This window comes from Haliotis rufescens, unplaced genomic scaffold (genome assembly GCF_023055435.1).
Source record: "Haliotis rufescens isolate VD_foot unplaced genomic scaffold, xgHalRufe1.0.p SCAF_7, whole genome shotgun sequence".
In the NCBI taxonomy this organism is placed as follows: Eukaryota; Metazoa; Mollusca; class Gastropoda; order Lepetellida; family Haliotidae; genus Haliotis; species Haliotis rufescens.
The window spans coordinates 3,066,952-3,086,114 of record NW_025964361.1 but is presented as its reverse complement, the minus strand read 5'-3'; the positions used below and the strand labels follow the sequence as shown (position 1 = coordinate 3,086,114).

Sequence of the window (19,163 nt, the reverse complement as noted above, 5' to 3'; positions counted from 1 at the left end):
ACTACAGTGAAATATCAAGTGTTGTGTTCACTGCATTGGAATATCAAGTGTTGTGTTCACTGCATTGAAATATCAAGTGTTATGTTCACTGCAATGAAACATCAAGTGTTGTGTTCACTGCATTGAAATATCAAGTGTTGTGTTAACTGCATTGAAATATCAAATGTTGTGTTCACTGCAATGAAACATCAAGTGTTGTGTTCACTGCATTGAACTATCAAGTGTTGTGTTAACTGCAGTGAAATATCAAATGTTGTGTTCACTATATTGAAATATCAAGTGTTGTGTTCACTGCAATGACAATATCAAGTGTTGTGTTCATTGCATTGAAATATCAAGTGTTATGTTCACTGAAATATCAAGTTTTGTGTTCACTGCAATGACAATATCATGTGTTGTGTTCACTGCAATGACAATATTTAAAGTTGTGTGTTTACTGCATTGAAATATCAAGTGTTATGTTCACTGCAATGACACATCAAGTGTTGTGTTCACTGCATTGAAATATCAAGTATTGTGTTAACTGCATTGAAATATCAAATGTTGTGTTCACTGCATTGGAATATCAAGTGTTGTGTTCACTGCATTGAAATATCAAGTGTTATGTTCACTGCAATGAAACATCAAGTGTTGTGTTCACTGCATTGGAATATCAAGTGTTGTGTTAACTGCATTGAAATATCAAATGTTGTGTTCACTGCAATGAAACATCAAGTGTTGTGTTCACTGCATTGAAATATCAAGTGTTGTGTTAACTGCATTGAAATATCAAGTGTTGTGTTAACTGCATTGAACTATCAAGTGTTGTGTTAACTGCATTGAAATATCAAGTGTTGTGTTCACTATATTGAAATATCAAGTGTTGTGTTCACTGCAATGACAATATCAAGTGTTGTGTTCACTGCATTGAAATATCAAGTGTTATGTTCACTGCAATGACAATATCATGTGTTGTGTTCACTGCAATGACAATATCAAGTGTTGTGTTCATTGCATTGAAATATCAAGTGTTATGTTCACTGCAATGACAATATCATGTGTTGTGTTCACTGCAATGACAATATCAAGTGTTGTGTTCATTGCATTGAAATATCAAGTGTTATGTTCACTGCAATGACAATATCATGTGTTGTGTTCACTGCGATGACAATATCAAGTGTTGTGTTCACTGCATTGAAATATCAAGTGTTATGTTCACTGCAATGACAATATCATGTGTTGTGTTCACTGCAATGACAATATCATGTGTTGTGTTCACTGCAATGACAATATTTAAAGTTGTGTGTTTACTGCATTGAAATATCAAGTGTTATGTTCACTGCAATGACACATCAAGTGTTGTGTTCACTGCATTGAAATATCAAGTATTGTGTTAACTGCATTGAAATATCAAATGTTGTGTTCACTGCATTGGAATATCAAGTGTTGTGTTCACTGCATTGAAATATCAAGTGTTATGTTCACTGCAATGAAACATCAAGTGTTGTGTTCACTGCATTGGAATATCAAGTGTTGTGTTAACTGCATTGAAATATCAAATGTTGTGTTCACTGCAATGAAACATCAAGTGTTGTGTTCACTGCATTGAAATATCAAGTGTTGTGTTCACTGCATTGAAATATCAAGTGTTGTGTTCACTGCATTGAAATATCAAGTGTTGTGTTAACTGCAGTGAAATATCAAGTGTTGTGTTAACTGCATTGAAATATCAAGTGTTGTGTTAACTGCATTGAAATATCAAGTGTTGTGTTCACTGCATTGAAATATCAAGTGTTGTGTTAACTGCAGTGAAATATCAAGTGTTGTGTTTACTGCGATGACAATATCAAGTGTTGTGTTCACTGCATTGAAATATCAAGTTTTGTGTTCACTGCAATGACAATATCATGTGTTGTGTTCACTGCATTGAAATATCAAGTGTTGTGTTAACTGCAGTGAAATATCAAGTGTTGTGTTTACTGCGATGACAATATCAAGTGTTGTGTTCACTGCATTGAAATATCAAGTTTTGTGTTCACTGCAATGACAATATCATGTGTTGTGTTCACTGCAATGACAATATCAAGTGTTGTGTTCATTGCATTGATATATCAAGTGTTATGTTCACTGCATTGAAATATCAAGTGTTATGTTCACTGCATTGACAACATCAAGTGTTGTGTCCACTGCATTGAAATATCAAGTGTTATGTTCACTGCATTGAAATATCAAGTGTTATGTTCACTGCAATGACAATATCAAGTGTTGTGTTCACTGCATTGAAATATCAAGTGTTATGTTCACTGCATTGAAATATCATGTGTTGTGTTCACTGCAATGACAATATCAAGTGTTGTGTTCATTGCATTGAAATATCAAGTGTTATGTTCACTGCAATGACAATATCAAGTGTTGTGTTCATTGCAATGACAATATCAAGTGTTGTGTTCACTGCATTGAAATATCAAGTGTTGTGTTCACTGCATTGAAATATCAAGTGTTGTGTTCACTGCAATGACAATATCATGTGTTGTGTTCACTGCAATGACAATATCAAGTGTTGTGTTCATTGCATTGAAATATCAAGTGTTGTTTTCACTGCAATGACAATATCACTTTTATTAACTTCAGAAAACCCAGTTTTTCAAACTGCAGGATATAAAAAAATGTAAAGGAAACTGGTGTAAGAGAATGTATGTATTACACTCGGTCTTGCTCGGGAAATGCAACAATTCTGATACTCGTTTCGTAAAATCAGTATCACACCTGTTCCTACAATCATTTCTATTTATCAACTGTCGCGTATTACTATAGTGCTCCATAGTTACCCCTGCTAATCTACATCACGCAGCAGAAAGCGTATACAGCATTACTATGTGGTCCTACCTTGTTTCAACAGTCAACAAGCATGAAATACACATCTCCCCCGCCAATACCGCCATTTTCAGTCCAAGTCAAATACCCCGTTCACATGCGCCTCTATACATATGTGTGTGTATGTGCGTACGTGTGTAGAAATACATACGTGAGTATACTTGTCATGTGAACGCGTTTACTCATGTGTGTAATTTTACACCAGGAGCAAATTTGCATCATGTCCGGAGCAGGTGCAAATGTAAATGTAAATTTGTACTGTGTGTATATGTTGCAATGTGAACGTTTATATTATCGTAAGAGGATGATCTTATGAATATCTGTTCTTTTGCCAACTTTTATGCGTATAAACAGAGTTGAGCGGACGGTGTTTTCTTTTGGTTTCAAGGAGTCAAAACTTTGTGTATAAATCAAACACATGTTGCTTCACGCGAAATGTTTCGGTGAAGTAACGCTCTTCTCATTCAACTTTGATTGGAAAAAAACCTGATTTGTGTTGAAAGTCGTAAACAGACTGACGAATATGTGTGCCTTACACAATTTACATACTTTATTTACACACTTAAGTTGATTTTCATGTGAACGCATAGTAAATTTACATATACACACGTATGTATAGTTACACGTGTGCAAAATTACTTACGTTAGTAAATGTTGTGCATGTGAACTGGGCTAAAGTCGTTGCCATGGAAACTCAAAAAAAAAAAAAATTTAAATCCAAAACTATCAAAAGGCGCCAGTTCACCACCAGACCTATCTATGTGCCAAGTTTGGTTAAGATAATTATCTCAGTTCTGCTCCGGAAACGAAACGTGACAGACAAAAGGACGGACAGCACCCATTCCTATATCCCCCTTCCACTTCGTGGCGGGGTATAATAACCCTACCTCTTTGAGCACGACCAGCAGTTCCACGGTCGTCTTGCATATGACGGTCGCCGTACGGGTGCTTCTCTCCAACAGAGCCAGTTCCTGCAAGTCAAGGGGTTTGAGCAAGTAGCAGAACACTGTAGTGAGTGAGTGAGTGAGTTGGTGCATTGGGTGAGTGAGTTGGGTTTAACGCCGCTTTTAGTATTCCAGTTACATCATGGCGTGTCAGCTTAATGTGGGAGGAAAGCCCGAAGTGATGCAGGCCTCAGACCTTTACCTGCGGTGAAACCCACGAGCACGGGTATGGTGCTGACAAACCTAGAAACGTAATCGGGGCGAACCGGGATTAGAATCACAGGTTTCTGGCGTGCCCAAGGGACGCAACTCTGCACAGGGAATAGCGGCGCCTTAGACGACTGGGCCACCCGTGCCCCCTGGTGCATTGGGTTGTAGGCTGTTGTTGACCCGTGGAGATCCGGCGTAGAATAGGTCTTCAGCAACCCATGCTTGTCGTGAAAGGCGACTGTGCTTGTCGTAAGAGGTAACTAACGGAATCGTGTTGTCAGGCTCGCTGACTTGGTTGGTGCATGTCATCGTATCCCAATTGCGTGGATCGATGCTCATGATGTCAGTCAAAGCATTGTCTAGTCCAGACTCGATTATTTACAGACCGCCGTTACATAGCTGGAATACTGCTCACTGCGACGTTTCTGGCCCAATCTCAGCGGGCCTGACCACCCGATCCCGTTAGTGGCCTCTTACGACAAGCATAGTCGCCTTTTGCAGCTAGCATGCTTTCACACCATGCTTGAAATTATTAACAAAGGTCCTCACAGTCGGGTTATGGTTATTCGTGGTCAGCAAGTCCTGGGCCCACTTGCATAAAGCGATCTTAGCGCTAAGATGATCGTAACTCCCATACTTTAACACAGGCTTACGATCGTCTTAGCGCTAAGATCGCTTTGTGCAAGTTTGTCTCTCTCAGATCGCCGACTAAGATGGAGCTCGTGTGTCCTGGGCCAACTTGCACAAAGCGATCTTAGCTAAGACTATTGTAAGCCTATGTTAAAGTATGGGAGTTACGATCATCTTAGCGCTAAGATCGCTTTGTGCAAGTGGGCCCTGGACACACGAGCTCCATTGGCTCGCAATTAGTCACAAAGCCTGACCACCTGATTCCCTTGTAAGTCGCCTGTTACAAGTCAGTGAGTGAGTGAGTATGGTTATACGCCGCGTTAACAATGTTCCAGCAATATCACGGTGGGGGACACCAGAAATGAGCTTCACACATTGTACCCATGTGGGGAATCGAACCCGGGTTTGCGGCGTGACGAGCGAACGCTTAATCCACTAGGCTACCCCACCCCGCCCCTGTTACGACAAACATGAGGTGCTTAGGGCCTATTGTGACCGGAATCCCCACAGACACGGAGACGAAGGAAGATGTAAATACCCCAAAACAGTCTCCTGCTGTAAGTTCTGACACCGTCCTGGTGAACTTCTTGCCGTTGTTGGGGTTGATGTCTTCGATGTTGACGATGAGCGAGCCTGTGAGGATGAAGTAGAAGGCGGAGGGAGGATGCCCCTGTTTCAAGAGGATGCGTCTATCTTCGTATCTGGGAACATGGGATTCAATCAGAATGACTGATGATGATGATGATGATGATGATGATGATGATGACGACGACGACGACGGCGGCGGCGGCGGCGATGATGATGATGATGATGATGGTGGTGGTGGTGGTGATGATTGTAAATTAATTGAACGTCTAGCTATGTATATCTATCAAGCGATGTCACTTCGTAGTACATTATTGTCACAATAATAACAGCTGTGTACATCACGTCTGTTGTAATACAAATGTAACTATTGGCCGATGGCCTACACTTACGAAAATAAACGGACTTGAATTGGTGGTGATGATGATGATGACGATAATTATGGTGATAATGACGACGATGACGCTGATGATGATGTAACGAGTATATTATGGTAACTTATCTCATGGTGCTTTATCATCCCAACTCCCACTAAAGTTAACAGTAAATGCGAATCCCCCTTCTTTAGATAAAAGTAATCCATGCTATGCCTCTACTCTTGGCCTGTATTAGTTGGAAGCGCTTTATGACCTCCCGGGCGCGACACGGAGCTACCCCATGAAGTGCCTTCCAAATCCAACACAAGTAGATTGAAGGCTATTCTTTCCTTGACTTGGCGCCAGTTGAGACATTTCAGTTCTTGGGTTGCATGCAAAGGATAAAAACCTCCTTTGTTCTTGACTGAGAATGTAAGCCTGGGGAAGGAGGGAAAATGGGGAGAGCCAAAGGGGAGAGGTCGGGCTTTTTATCCATAAACCGAACGAAAAAAATAAACAGCATTTATCATCAATTTTGTGTTTCAAGCATTCATACCATTAACCTTAGGAAGCGGACGTATAATATTTCTTCTTGGCGTACATGCATGTTCTTGGGCAGAAAATAGTTTATGGTTTATCAGCGCCTGTGGGGCAACTGGTTGTGTCACTAGGCTACAGATACGAAGGTTCCGAGTTCTCTATTTAAATATGTAGAAGACACTTGTTTGATTTCACACCATTCCGCACATGCCTTTCCTAATGCTGTTTGTGATCACATGCAAAATAATCTGCAGCGAGGGACATTTTATACAAAATCCATGGGACAGAGGGACGTTCTATAGAATATTCTTGAGACAGGGAGACTTTCTATAGATTATCACCGGGATAGAGGGATATTCTGGAGAAAGTCGCTGCTAAAAGGTTATTCTACGAAATGAGGACGTGCGAACAATAGGTTGCTGTTACTACAGGTTGATGTTACAACAGGTTTATCAGTCGTGTTTCCGAATATGGAGATCACTCAGAATACTGCACTCGCACTGTTTCTTATTTTGAACCAGGCAACAGATCATTGTGATCTCCTGTAGTAGTGCGGCCGAAAGGCTATCAGGTCATAGACGAATGACTGGACAGTTGTTCTGTTTATATCTACTGATATACCTGTCATATGTCTCATGTGATGGTATAGTTTGTGCTCAAATTGTTTGTGAGACAAAACGGAATTAAATATGACGAGAATTCTCACACACTGGCTAGGTGCACTCACACCGCCAGTTACCTCCCGATAAGACAAGGGTAACCCCTCCGTTGCTAAAAATAGAATGACGCGCAATAAAATAGCAAATGTTTCATCCAATCAGAACTGTTATAACATGTCGTGGACGGTGTGTGAATACATGAACTTGCCGCCATTTTTATGTCGATTTGGCTAAATAAAACGCATTTACAATCACCAGTTATATCTACATGTCTAAACAACCGGCAGATACCTTGTAGGTTAGATGTGTAGTATATAAACGTAATTGATTGACCCTACAAAACAAACGCTACCTCTACATTTAGGTAACAGTCGAATTATCGATTGATGCGCGTACGAGTTACTTCCCTTCCCATATCACTTCCGGGAAAGTTATGAAACGCCGTGATTGGTCACACGTCTTAAAAGATCCGATCAGCCATGGAATCCCTGTGTTATGCACTTATCACAGATTTATGAATTATATCCATGTACAGTAATTTTTATTGACCACTAATACTTACTTCTGGTATAACATACATTTGCACATGTGTATTTGCACATCAGCGGGATAATCATGAATGGATGCGTGGCCTCGGATGTACGCCAGAATCTGAAGAATAACAAAATCTATATATCAATATATTAAATTATTACTGATATTGATATTAATTTCATCCTGGTACACACATATCGTGGTAAACACGGAAAATGATAACTAGTCCAGCGGCAAAATAAAATTTGTTAGATATTCTCAGTGAAATTAGGAAATAAAAGAAAAGCTTGAATTTTCAAGGTTTCGTTTCCACTCTAAAATATTAAATATAATTGGGGGTTTTATTTTTCTAAAATGTAATAAAATTACATGATAACTGCGTATCGATGTGAGTGAGGAAGTGAGCCTGAGTTTGCATTGTAGACGGCAGTGTTACCTGTATATGACAATACAGCTTAATTACAGTGTAGTCGGGCTTGGACAAGGCAACATGTTTTAGTGCATGGACGATAATTGAGTGACGATTTGCGACTCTACAATACATGCACCACGTGTTTATCTCTGATGGGTGCCGTTGTACAAAGCGATCCTAGTCTTAAGGTGATCGTAACCACCACACCTTTAACTAGACTTACGACAGTCGTAGCGCTAAGGTTGTTCTGTACAACGGCGCCATGGTCAATAATACAAGAAGAATTTATACACAGCAGCCATTTTAACATCAGGGTGCCGGTGTACAATACAACCCTGGCGCTATGAGATCGAAAGTCTACATAAAGGTATGAGAGTCGTCGCTCACATAAGATTCTTTTTCACAACGATACGCTGATCTCCAGCTCTTACGAGCGTCGGGGTGGCATTGTGGTTAAAGCGTTTGCCCGTCACTCCAAAAGTCCAGGTTCGATTCCCTCCACAATACGTGAAGCCTATTTCCGGTGTCCCCGATAAGGCGGCTTAAAACTAAATTCATTCATTCACTCTTATGACAAGTGGGTCTTGGGTCTCTGATGTATACCTAGATACATGTCTTACCATTTTGATATCCTTTGCAGTCCTCTCCGAGGGTGGTGTTTGTAAGAGATGTTCTAACCTCTCCCCCTTCCGTGGCTGAAACAACAACAATCTGCAGAAACAGTTACGTTCTTATATAAAGTATCTATAAGTTATTCATTAGAATAGATACCATCGTGGTACTCAATATAAAGCGAAAATTCTACAGAAGAAACTCATGGCTAACACACTGCTTTAACATGATACCCGTGTATATGTTACCACTTGTATATGTTTGGTTGTTGTTGTTGTTGTTGTTGTTGTTGTTTAACGCCGCACATAGGAATATTCCAGCTATGTGACGGCGGTCTGTAAAACATCGAGTCTGTACCAGACAATCCAGTCATTGACATCATGAGCATCGATCCACGCTTTTGGGATACGATGACATACATCAACCAAGTCACCGAGCCTGACCACCCGCTCTCGATAGTCGCATCTTATGACAAGCATAGTCGCCTGTTACAGCAAGCATGGGTTGCTGAAGACCTCATTTAACTCGGATCTCCACGGGGACCTTGATATGTCAGTTACCCATGTCACCATTGTTGTCTGTTTGCTATACTTATGGGACCCATACATGCCATCACTGTTACCTGTGGTACTCCTAATACCTTCACTGTTACATGTATGTTACTCGTAATACCTTCACTGTTACATGTATGTTACTCGTAATACCTTCACTGTTGCATGAATGTTACTCGTAATACATTCACTGTTGCATGAATGTTACTCGTAATACCTTCACTGTTACATGTATGTTACTCGTAATACCTTCACTGTTGCATGAATGTTACTCGTAATACATTCACTGTTACATGTATGTTACTCGTAATACCTTCACTGTTGCATGTATGTAACTCGTAATACATTCACTGTTACATGTATGTTACACGTAATACCTTCACTGTTACATGTATGTTACTCGTAATACATTCACTGTTACATGTATGTTACTCCTAATACCTTCACTGTTACATGTATGTTACTCCTAATACCTTCACTGTTACATGTATGTTACTCGTAATACCTTCACTGTTACATGTATGTTACCCGTAATACTTTCACTGTTACATGTATGTTACTCCTAATACCTTCACTGTTACATGTATGTTACTCCTAATACCTTCACTGTTACATGTATGTTACTCGTAATACCTTCACTGTTACATGAATGTTACTCGTAATACATTCACTGTTACATGTATGTTACTCGTAATACCTCACTGTTGCATGTATGTTACTCCTAATACCTTCACTGTTACATGAATGTTACTCGTAATACCTTCACTGTTACATGTATGTTACTCCTAATACCTTCACTGTTGCATGTATGTAACTCGTAATACATTCACTGTTACATGTATGTTACTCGTAATACCTCACTGTTACATGTATGTTACTCGTAATACCTTCACTGTTACATGTATGTTACTCGTAATACCTTCACTGTTACATGAATGTTACTCGTAATACCTTCTCTGTTACATGTATGTTACTCCTAATACCTTCACTGTTACATGTATGTTACTCGTAATACCATCACTGTTACATGTATGTTACTCGTAATACCTTCACTGTTACATGTATGTTACTCGTAATACCATCACTGTTACATGTATGTTACCCGTAATACCTTCACTGTTACATGTATGTTACTCGTAATACCTCACTGTTACATGTATGTTACTCGTAATACCTCACTGTTACATGTATGTTACTCGTAATACCTTCACTGTTACATGTATGTTACTCGTAATACCTTCACTGTTACATGAATGTTACTCGTAATACCTTCTCTGTTACATGTATGTTACTCCTAATACCTTCACTGTTACATGTATGTTACTCGTAATACCATCACTGTTACATGTATGTTACTCGTAATACCATCACTGTTACATGTATGTTACCCGTAATACATTCACTGTTACATGTATGTTACTCCTAATACCTTCACTGTTGCATGTATGTTACTCGTAATCTCTTCACTGTTGCATGTATGTTACTCGTAATACCTTCACTGTTACATGTATGTTACTCGTAATACTTTCACTGTTACATGTATGTTACTCGTAATACCATCACTGTTACATGTATGTTATCCGTAGATTATATCACTGTTATCTGTATGTTATCCGTAGATGACATCACTGTTGCCTGATTCTCACAGATTCGGGGCACGGGTGGCCCAGTCGTCTAAGGCGCCGCGATTCGCTGTGCAGAGTTGCATCCCTTGGGCACGCCAGAAACATATCATTGTGGGTTCGAATCCCGGTTCGCCCCGATTATGTTTCTAGGTTTGTCAGCACAAAACCCGTGCTCGTGGGTTTCACCGAAGTGGTAAACGTCTGAGACCTGCATCAGTTCGGTTTTTCCTCTCCCATTAAGCTGACACGCCGTGATATAACTGCAATACTGTTAAAAGCGGTGTAAACTCAACTCACTCACTCACTCACAGATTCATGGCATCAGTGGATCCTGTATGTTACATGTATATTACCTGGATCCGTGAGTTACCCGTGTATATTGCCCCTCTGTTACCTGCATATGTTGCCCCTGTGACGCTATGTATGTTACCCATGTGTAGCCCGTGTATATTGCCCCTATGTTACCCGTGGATTTGTTACCTCTGTGTCGCTCATGTAATGTCCCCATGTTACCCTGTTACCTACGCATGTTACCCGTGTGTTACTCATGACTATGCATGGGCGGATACAAAGGGGGGGGGGGGGTGTTTCCATGCTCACGTGACCACCTAGTTACCCTTGTGTTACCCGTGTGTGTGATGTTAAGCCGCATCTCACCGGTGCCACCATGGTAAAGTTGAGAGGGTTGAAGGCCAACTTCTTGTTGAGGTCATCCTGCACGTGCAAGTACATCTCCACCGATGACCACGTGCGAGTGTCATTTTCAGCCACGTGTCTGGACACAGAAACAGAAGCAGATCGCAATTACGTCATAATATGACTCCAAAAAATACTGTGTACAATCGGATACGAGGCTCCAATTTCAACGGGTTTCTTGACCTGTCCCCAGCATTTTGACCTGTTACATGATTCAACGAGTGCTTCTAGAGGACTTGATTTCGCACTGTTGAGTACTAAATTTCACGGTCTGGTGCCCATTACTACCCATATCTAGTGAGTGAGTGAGTGGGTGAGTTGGGTTTAACGCTGCTTTTAACAATATTCCAGTTATATCACGGCGTGTCAGCTTAATGTGGGAGGAAAGCCCGAAGTGATGCAGGTCTCAGACGTTTACCACTTCGGTGAAGCCCACGAGCACGGGTATGGTGCTGACAAACCTAGAAACATAATCGGGGCGAACCGGGATTCGAACCCACAATCATAGGTTTCTGGCGTGCCCAAGGGACGCAACTCTGCACAGCGAATCGCGGCGCCTTAGACGACTGGGGCGCCCGTGCCCCCTACCCATATCTAGACACTGTTATTAGTGCCTTGTGTCAGATTAAGACACCATGTTTATTTTATTCGGGAAATCATTTACTGATGGAAGGCCATGCTGACGTGTGAAGTGACCTTTGACGGGACTGATTTGGACATAAGTCGGTCGTTCTTTTGCTATAGCAAAATCGAGAACTACATTGTTTCCGAACCTTGATGTTGTAGAGTGAGTGAGTGAGTTTGGTTTCACAACGCTTTTAACAGTATTCCAGTTATATCGCGGCGTGTCAGCTTAATGTGGGAGGAAAGCCCGAAGTGATGCAGGTCTCAGACGTTTGCCACTTCGGTGAAACCCACGAGCATGGGTATGGTGCTGACAAACCTAGAAACAAGCGAATTGATGTTGTAGATGAATTTCAGGTCTTACCATACTCAACCTTTGTAAACCGACGGCCAAAAGAAGCTTTATCATAGTAAAGGTAATCTAGACTTGCCAAACATTATAGACTTGCATGGGTTTTATTGGATATGTTAGTTTCAGGGTCTGTGTGACAGACTAGGGCGTTCTGTACGATGATTCTGGCTGTGTGGGGTCTTGAGTTGTCCTGCTCATAGAACACCACGTGCATGGTAGCTGTTGTAGAAATGGTAGGACAATCGGAGAATGTCATCCATGTTATGCTGAGCTGTCAAATTTCCGTTAACGATTATTAGTGGTGTTCTCCTCTACCCACAAATTCCTCCCACAACATAACACCCCCCTCCACCAAACGGCACGATCTTCCAGAACGCAACGGTAAATACGCTGTCTTCCATCAGCTCTGAACCGGCTTTTATCAGTGACGACAACCCTCTACCACTCACGTTGCTGAAAACGACGTACAGCCCAGGTCCCATCTCAATCTCTGACGACGATGCTGTGCTGTCAATAACTGTCCTCTGTAAGGTCTATAAGCTCCAAATCCTTGAGCCCTGAGTCGCCTGGCCACTGTCTGTCGACTAACCACATGCCCTAAGACATTCGTCGCTGATGACGTCACTGTTAGGAATCGATTCCGGAGATGCAAAGTACGCAAGTACCGGTCTTCATTGGGCGTAGTTACCCTGGGTCAGCCTGTTCTTGGCCTGTCTGATGTCTGTATGTAACGTTACATTAGGTTTGTTACAGCAACGCGGGAGCAACCAAAACTTTCAATGTGGGCATGGATGGCTCCCATTTGTATCATACCCAGGGACCGCTCGCTTTGTTCGGGTGCCAGTCTACCTAATACGCACCTAATTGCCCCAGCGGCACGTATTTGGTCACTTTTTCGCCGATGTATTTGGTAGAAGGCAAAGGTGAGGTGAGGTGAAATAGGGTTTAACGTCGCGTCCAAGATTATTGCACTTATATAGCGACGTGCGTGCACGTGTGTGTGTGTGTGTGTGTGTGTGTGTGTGTGTGTGTGTGTGTGTGTGCTTGTACTAGTCCGGACTGATGCCGATTTATAGTGCTAGCTCACTGAGATACCATGCCGCAGTTTAACACGAATACCCCACTCAGACACAGTATACTGACTCCGAGACGACCAGACCTTGTTTTAGCCCCTTAATGCCGAGCGCCAGACAGGGTAACAACAAGTACCATCTTTTAACGTCTTTTGGTATGACGCGGTCGGGGATCGAACCCCGGACCTTCCGCTCTCCGGGCGGACTCTCTACCACTAGACCACGGAGGCGGTCACCATGGATATGACGGTGCCGATGTATATGGTAGATGGCAAAAATGAGTGGAAAATATGGCTGCACCAGAAACACACTATGCACCAATTCTGCAGTGCAGTGTTTGCAAGGACACGTAAAGGTTGGTCACGCTGGTGAAATTGTGAGCAGAAGTGTAGTTACCTTTTGAGAGAGTTACAGACGCCGGATATAATCTGGACAGCCCGACCTATACGCTGGAAACGAGCCATGGCCTGTAGATGTATAATGTTAGAACATTCAGTTCGCCTTCAGACAATTCTTACACATTCCTAGGACAACGCCAACACTTATACATTAAATAGTATACATTTCGAATGTTGCATGAACAGATAGTTCGAAAAAAATAGGTCTTTTCAACGCGGTCTCTGATTATTTTAATTTTTTTATGTTGTTGTTGTTGTTGTTGTTGTGTCGCACTTAGCAACACTGAGGCTATATGACGAGGGCTTGTAATAATCTAGTCTGGATCAGCCAGGCCAGTGATTGATATGATGAGCAAAGTCCCGCGATATCGGGGTACAATGACACGCAATCAATCCAGTCACCGAGCAGACCAACCAATCCTAACCAAGAATCATAATAAGGGCGAATCTGGTATTTTAACAACGGCTATCGGATTCTGGTACGACAAAGGGACGCAAATCAACGACGTGAACTGTGCTGTCAACGTTTGTTTGTTCGGACCAGAAAGAGACCGTGCCTCTTTATTGTCCTTGGTCCAAACTCATCTTCTTACAGGGGACATGGATGGTCCAGTCGCTGTGAAGAGTAGCGTCCCTTAGGCGTGCCAGAAACCTATGATTGCAGGTTTTAATCTCACACAGATTCGTCCACAGAATGTTTCTAGGTTTTCCAGCAGCAAACATGTGTTCGTGGGTTTCATCAAAGTGGTAAACGTCAATCTTTACCCGTATCACTGCTTTCGCCTCCCATTAAGCTGAACCCGTGAGGATCCGGGGTAGAATAGGTCTTCAACAACCCATGCTTGCCGAAAAGGTCGTATGAGGCGACGAACGGGATCGGGTGGTCAGGCTCGCTGACTTGATTGATGCATGTCATCGTATGTGTGGATGCTGATGATGTCATGATGTCTATTATTTACAAACCGCCGTCTTATAGCTGGAATACTGCTGAGTGCGGCGTTAAACAACAAACAAACAAAAAATTAAGCTGACGCGCCGTGAAATAACTAAAATGATGAAACAGTCGATTATTTCCAGGCTGCTAACATATTGCTGTGTTATTGCTTGCTGATGTCATAAAACAGCGGGTAACTCAAATAAGATCTTTATATATCTACAAATAACATATTTCAGGCTCGCAATTTGCACAATTCATAAAATATAATCGACTTACATCTACTTTCTAAAATGCAAACAGATTACAGAAAAACATATCTTTATGAAATGTAATAAAAAGGAGCCCAGAGACTATTTTCATTTTCAGAAACTGCAATATAAATCTGAGATTCATTGGCTCTATTGGATATTTTTGTTTCAGGGTCTGTATTTGACTTACATCTAGTCTCTGAAATGAACATATCGTGCAGAAAAAAACAGTTGTTCAATTATCTTAATACAAATATAATAAAAGGGAGCCAAGAGACTCTCTTCATTTTCAGATACTGAAGTAATCTATACTTGCCATACATTATAGACTTGCATGGGCTGTATTTGATATATATTTGTATCAGGGTCTGTATGACAGGCTACGAAGTAAATAATACCTCTGTTGTAACACTTAAGAGTTAAATTGGACAGTGATAGAAACAATGTTAAAGCGACCCTTACCGTTTCTTCAGTGATGTAACTCCTCGGCGGAATGATCTGTAGTGACCCTTTACGGCTATCCCTCCGCCGTCTGAGTGACGTAATTCCAAAACGAGGCGACACTTTCACGCGACGGTCCTTCTGAAAGACTCGGGGATAATTATCTGCACTTGTGTCTGAACTCGTAGTGGATAAATCTGCATCAACAAATTCCCGCTGGATAATCCTGACATAACTCTCTTCCGTTCTCGCCAAAGAGGCGCCAACTCGAACGCTGAAGTCAATTTTCCGCTTGGTTGGATCTTCATGGTTCACGGGGTCACGCAAAAGGGGGATCCTGAACGTTGCATCGATGGCATGTAACGGGTCTGCTGATTGGTCAGAATCACCTCGATTCATAAGAACTGTTTTCTCATTGGTCTGTTCTTTGAGACTGGTTTCTCCTTTACTGAACTCATTCACAGATGGTAATGAAGAGCTTAGTTCAGTAACTGCTGATGCGTCCATTTCTTCTTTATTTAGCAGTGCTTGTTTCTTCAACCTCACTGTCATTTATTAACTAACGTTACTGGACCACATCGCTTGGATTTCAAGACGCTTTCCCTGTAACATCAAGAGTGAGTGAGGGTTATTCAAATATATCACGGCGAGGGATGTGTAGAATCGAACCCTGGCCTTCGGCGTGATGAGCGAACACTTTAACCACTAGACCAATCCCGCCCCAAAACAGAAGAGTTGATCAAGCTGAATATGTTATCGCCAGCTTCACCATCTTTCTAGGCCAATGTATTAAAGTTATAGTTGGAAAGACTGTCAAGTCAAATATGTTTCTCAATGGCCAAAATTTGTACATACATAAATGCGCAGCAGGCTCTCATTGCGCATGTCAGAAAGAGTTAATACAACACATGATCCATGAACCCCTAACCCCCCAACCTCCAACCCCCCTACCCATCCAGGTGGCCCAAGAACATGCTAAATTACAAATGATATAATCACTGACATAAAATTTGAAAACCTATTAATCCCAAACCCTTCTTTCGGTCGTACATATTTACGCAGGACATTATTCTACTCAAGTGAGTCTTTTATTTCCGTTACTATGGTTGGTTAAATCTGGATATTTCTTCATCCGGAAGATGTCACCCCGGAACAGTTACGTCCACATAATGTTTGTTTGTTTGTTGTTTAACGGCGCACTCGGCAATATTCCAGCTACATATCGGCGGTCTGTAAATAATCGAGTTTGGACCAGACAATCCAGTGATTGACATCAGATCTACGCAATGGGGATACGATGACATGCATCAACCAAGTCAGCGAGCCTGACCAACCGATCCCCTTAGTCGCCACTTACGACAAGCATAGTCGCCTTTTAGGGCAAACATGGATTGGTGAGGACCTATACGATGACATGCATTAACCAAGTCATAGAGCCTGACCAACCGATCCCCTTAGTCGCCTCTTACGACAAGCATAGCCGCCTGTTAGGGCAAACATGGATTGCTGAGGACCTATTCTAACCCGGATCTTCACGGGTCACGTCCATATAAACTGAGTTTAACTGTATTTAGTTTCTAAGACACAACAAACTCTTCCATGAATATAGTGTTTATAAGTACTCACTTGTAAAATATATAATGTCTCGATTATCTGTCGAAACAGATTCCATTGGGCGTATAAGGCAAATAGTGGTGAAAAATATTATGTCAAGGGATCCCTGAAAATCAGTGAAGACATCAGGTGTTCGCGAAAAGGATAAGCATATCCTGCTGTACAGATAGAACCATCCTTACACACAATTTGCATAAAACGGTAAGAGTTTGTTAGTTATCTTACGCTGCACAGCAGGGACCCGTGAAGATCCGGGGTAGAATAGGTCTTCAGCAACTCATGCTTGCCGTTAAAGGCGACTAACGGGATCGGGTGGTCAGGCTCGCTGACTTGATAGATGCATGTCATCGATCCCAATTGCGTGGATCGATGCTCATGATGTCAATCACTGGACTGTCTGGTCCAGACTCGATTATTTACACACCGCCGTCATATAGCTTGAATATTGCTGAGTGTGGCTTTAAACAACAAACCATCCAGCAACCAACCAGCAACCAACCAGCAACCAACCGCAAAGCAGTACAGCTGCCATATACTGCGCAGGAAAATCTTTCCTTTCAATGTGAGGATGAAAGGTCAAAGTCCAAAACATCCTGGTTTAGTCGCATAGTTAGGAACAAGAATTAGCATTTGTTTCTTGCCATCGTACAGGTCATTTAATTACGATACAGCCAGTCCTCGTTATTGCGCATCCTGGTGTTACAGTTTCTTCAAAGTGATCTTAGAGCTGCGGGTGTCGGTCTGGTTCTAATACAGGTCTTAAACCACCAAAACAACTTAATCTAGAAACATAGTCAGGGCGAATCGGCATTCGAACCCCGATCATAGGTGTCTGGCGTGTCTATGAGACACATGTACCGCCTCCGTGGTCTAGTGGTAGAGCGTCCGCCCGGAGAGCGGAAGGTCCGGGGTTCGATCCCCGACCGCGTCATACCAAAAGACGTTAAAAGATGGTACTTGTTGTTACCCTGTCTGGCGCTCGGCATTAAGGGGCTAAAACAAGGACTGGTCGGCTCGGAGTCATTATACTGTGTCTGAGTGGGGTATTCATGCTAAACTGCGGCATTGTATCTCAGTGAGCTAGCACTTTAAATCGGCATCAGTCCGGACTAGTACAAGCAGCCACACACACACACATGCATGCACGTCGCTATATAAGTGCAATAATCTTGGACGCGACGTTAAACCCAATTTCACCTCACCTCACCTATGAGACACATGGAATTGCGGTACTTTAGATGACTGGGCCATTCATGCGTCTTCTTGGATTAAAGCTCTATCAGATAATCAATATCAGTTATACATAAATATTGTTTAAAGTTTGAAAAACCATAAAACTCATGCATAGGTACCTTACCTGTTTGTATCTTGAATTTTCTGAAGGGCATACCTCTCTTTACATAGCCCTTCCCTTCCCTTCCCAGGTTGTGTACGCTCTCATTTGTAGACCTGCCTGGCGTTCTTTGGCAAGTTACTGATAGCCAGCACACAGCTGACTTCAACACCTCGCGACACTCACTGTTGTGCTGACAACAATATGTTGTGACAAATTGCCTACATACCGAGGCTACTAAATACGTTAAGTAAAACTTTACAATGAATTAAACTCATTAAATGCACATAAATTATGTCTATGCTTCAGCCTTTTTTTATTTGTGTTAGGTCATTTCAACATTTTCTGAAGAGTCGTTTTTTGTACTTTTAAAGGGCGTAGACTATAAAACACTAACATTACTATTTTTGGTGGTCTGTAAATATTTGGACCTGTGAAGATCTGGGGTAGAATAGGTTTTCAGCAACCCATGCATGCCGTAAAAAGGCGACAATGCTTGTCGTAAAAGGCGACTAACGGGATCGGGTGGTCAGGCTCACTGACTTGGTTGATGTCATCGATCCCAATTACGTAGATCGACGCGCATGATGTCAATCACTGGATTGTCTGATCCAGACTCGATTATTTACAGACCGCCGTCATATAGCTAGAATATTGCTGAGTGCGGCGTTTAACAACAACCAACCAACTGTAAATACTTGAGTCTGGACCAGACACTGCAGTGATTGACATCATGAGCATCGATCTACGCGATTTGGACATGCATCACCAAGCCAGTGAGCATCACCCGCTAGTCACGGTTGCTGAAGACAATTCTAACCCTGACCTTCACGGGGCCGCTTATTTGTCAAGTTGAATGAGCGCATGGCTGTTGTTGAATGAGCGCATGGACAAAGTTGAATGAGGTGAGGTGAGGTGAAATGGGGTATGGGGGTT

The 19,163-nt window shown here is 42.0% G+C and overlaps 1 protein-coding gene across 2 annotated transcripts in view; it reads right to left on the bottom strand.

Annotated features, from left to right (window-relative positions):
• The window catches only part of LOC124139657, a 37,009-nt gene extending 21,188 nt beyond the window's left edge, over nucleotides 1-15,821 (bottom strand). For both annotated transcript variants that reach the window (XM_048387278.1, XM_048387279.1), the window contains exons 1-7: nucleotides 15,302-15,821; nucleotides 13,653-13,723; nucleotides 11,169-11,286; nucleotides 8,344-8,418; nucleotides 7,340-7,428; nucleotides 5,176-5,338; nucleotides 3,741-3,824 (exon numbers count right to left, since the gene is read on the bottom strand). In XM_048387278.1, the coding sequence (XP_048243235.1) occupies nucleotides 3,741-3,824; nucleotides 5,176-5,338; nucleotides 7,340-7,428; nucleotides 8,344-8,418; nucleotides 11,169-11,286; nucleotides 13,653-13,723; nucleotides 15,302-15,787 (1,086 nt within the window). In that variant the 5' untranslated portion in view covers nucleotides 15,788-15,821. The remainder of the gene's footprint in view (nucleotides 1-3,740; nucleotides 3,825-5,175; nucleotides 5,339-7,339; nucleotides 7,429-8,343; nucleotides 8,419-11,168; nucleotides 11,287-13,652; nucleotides 13,724-15,301) is intronic.
• Nucleotides 15,822-19,163: the final 3,342 nt, after the last annotated feature.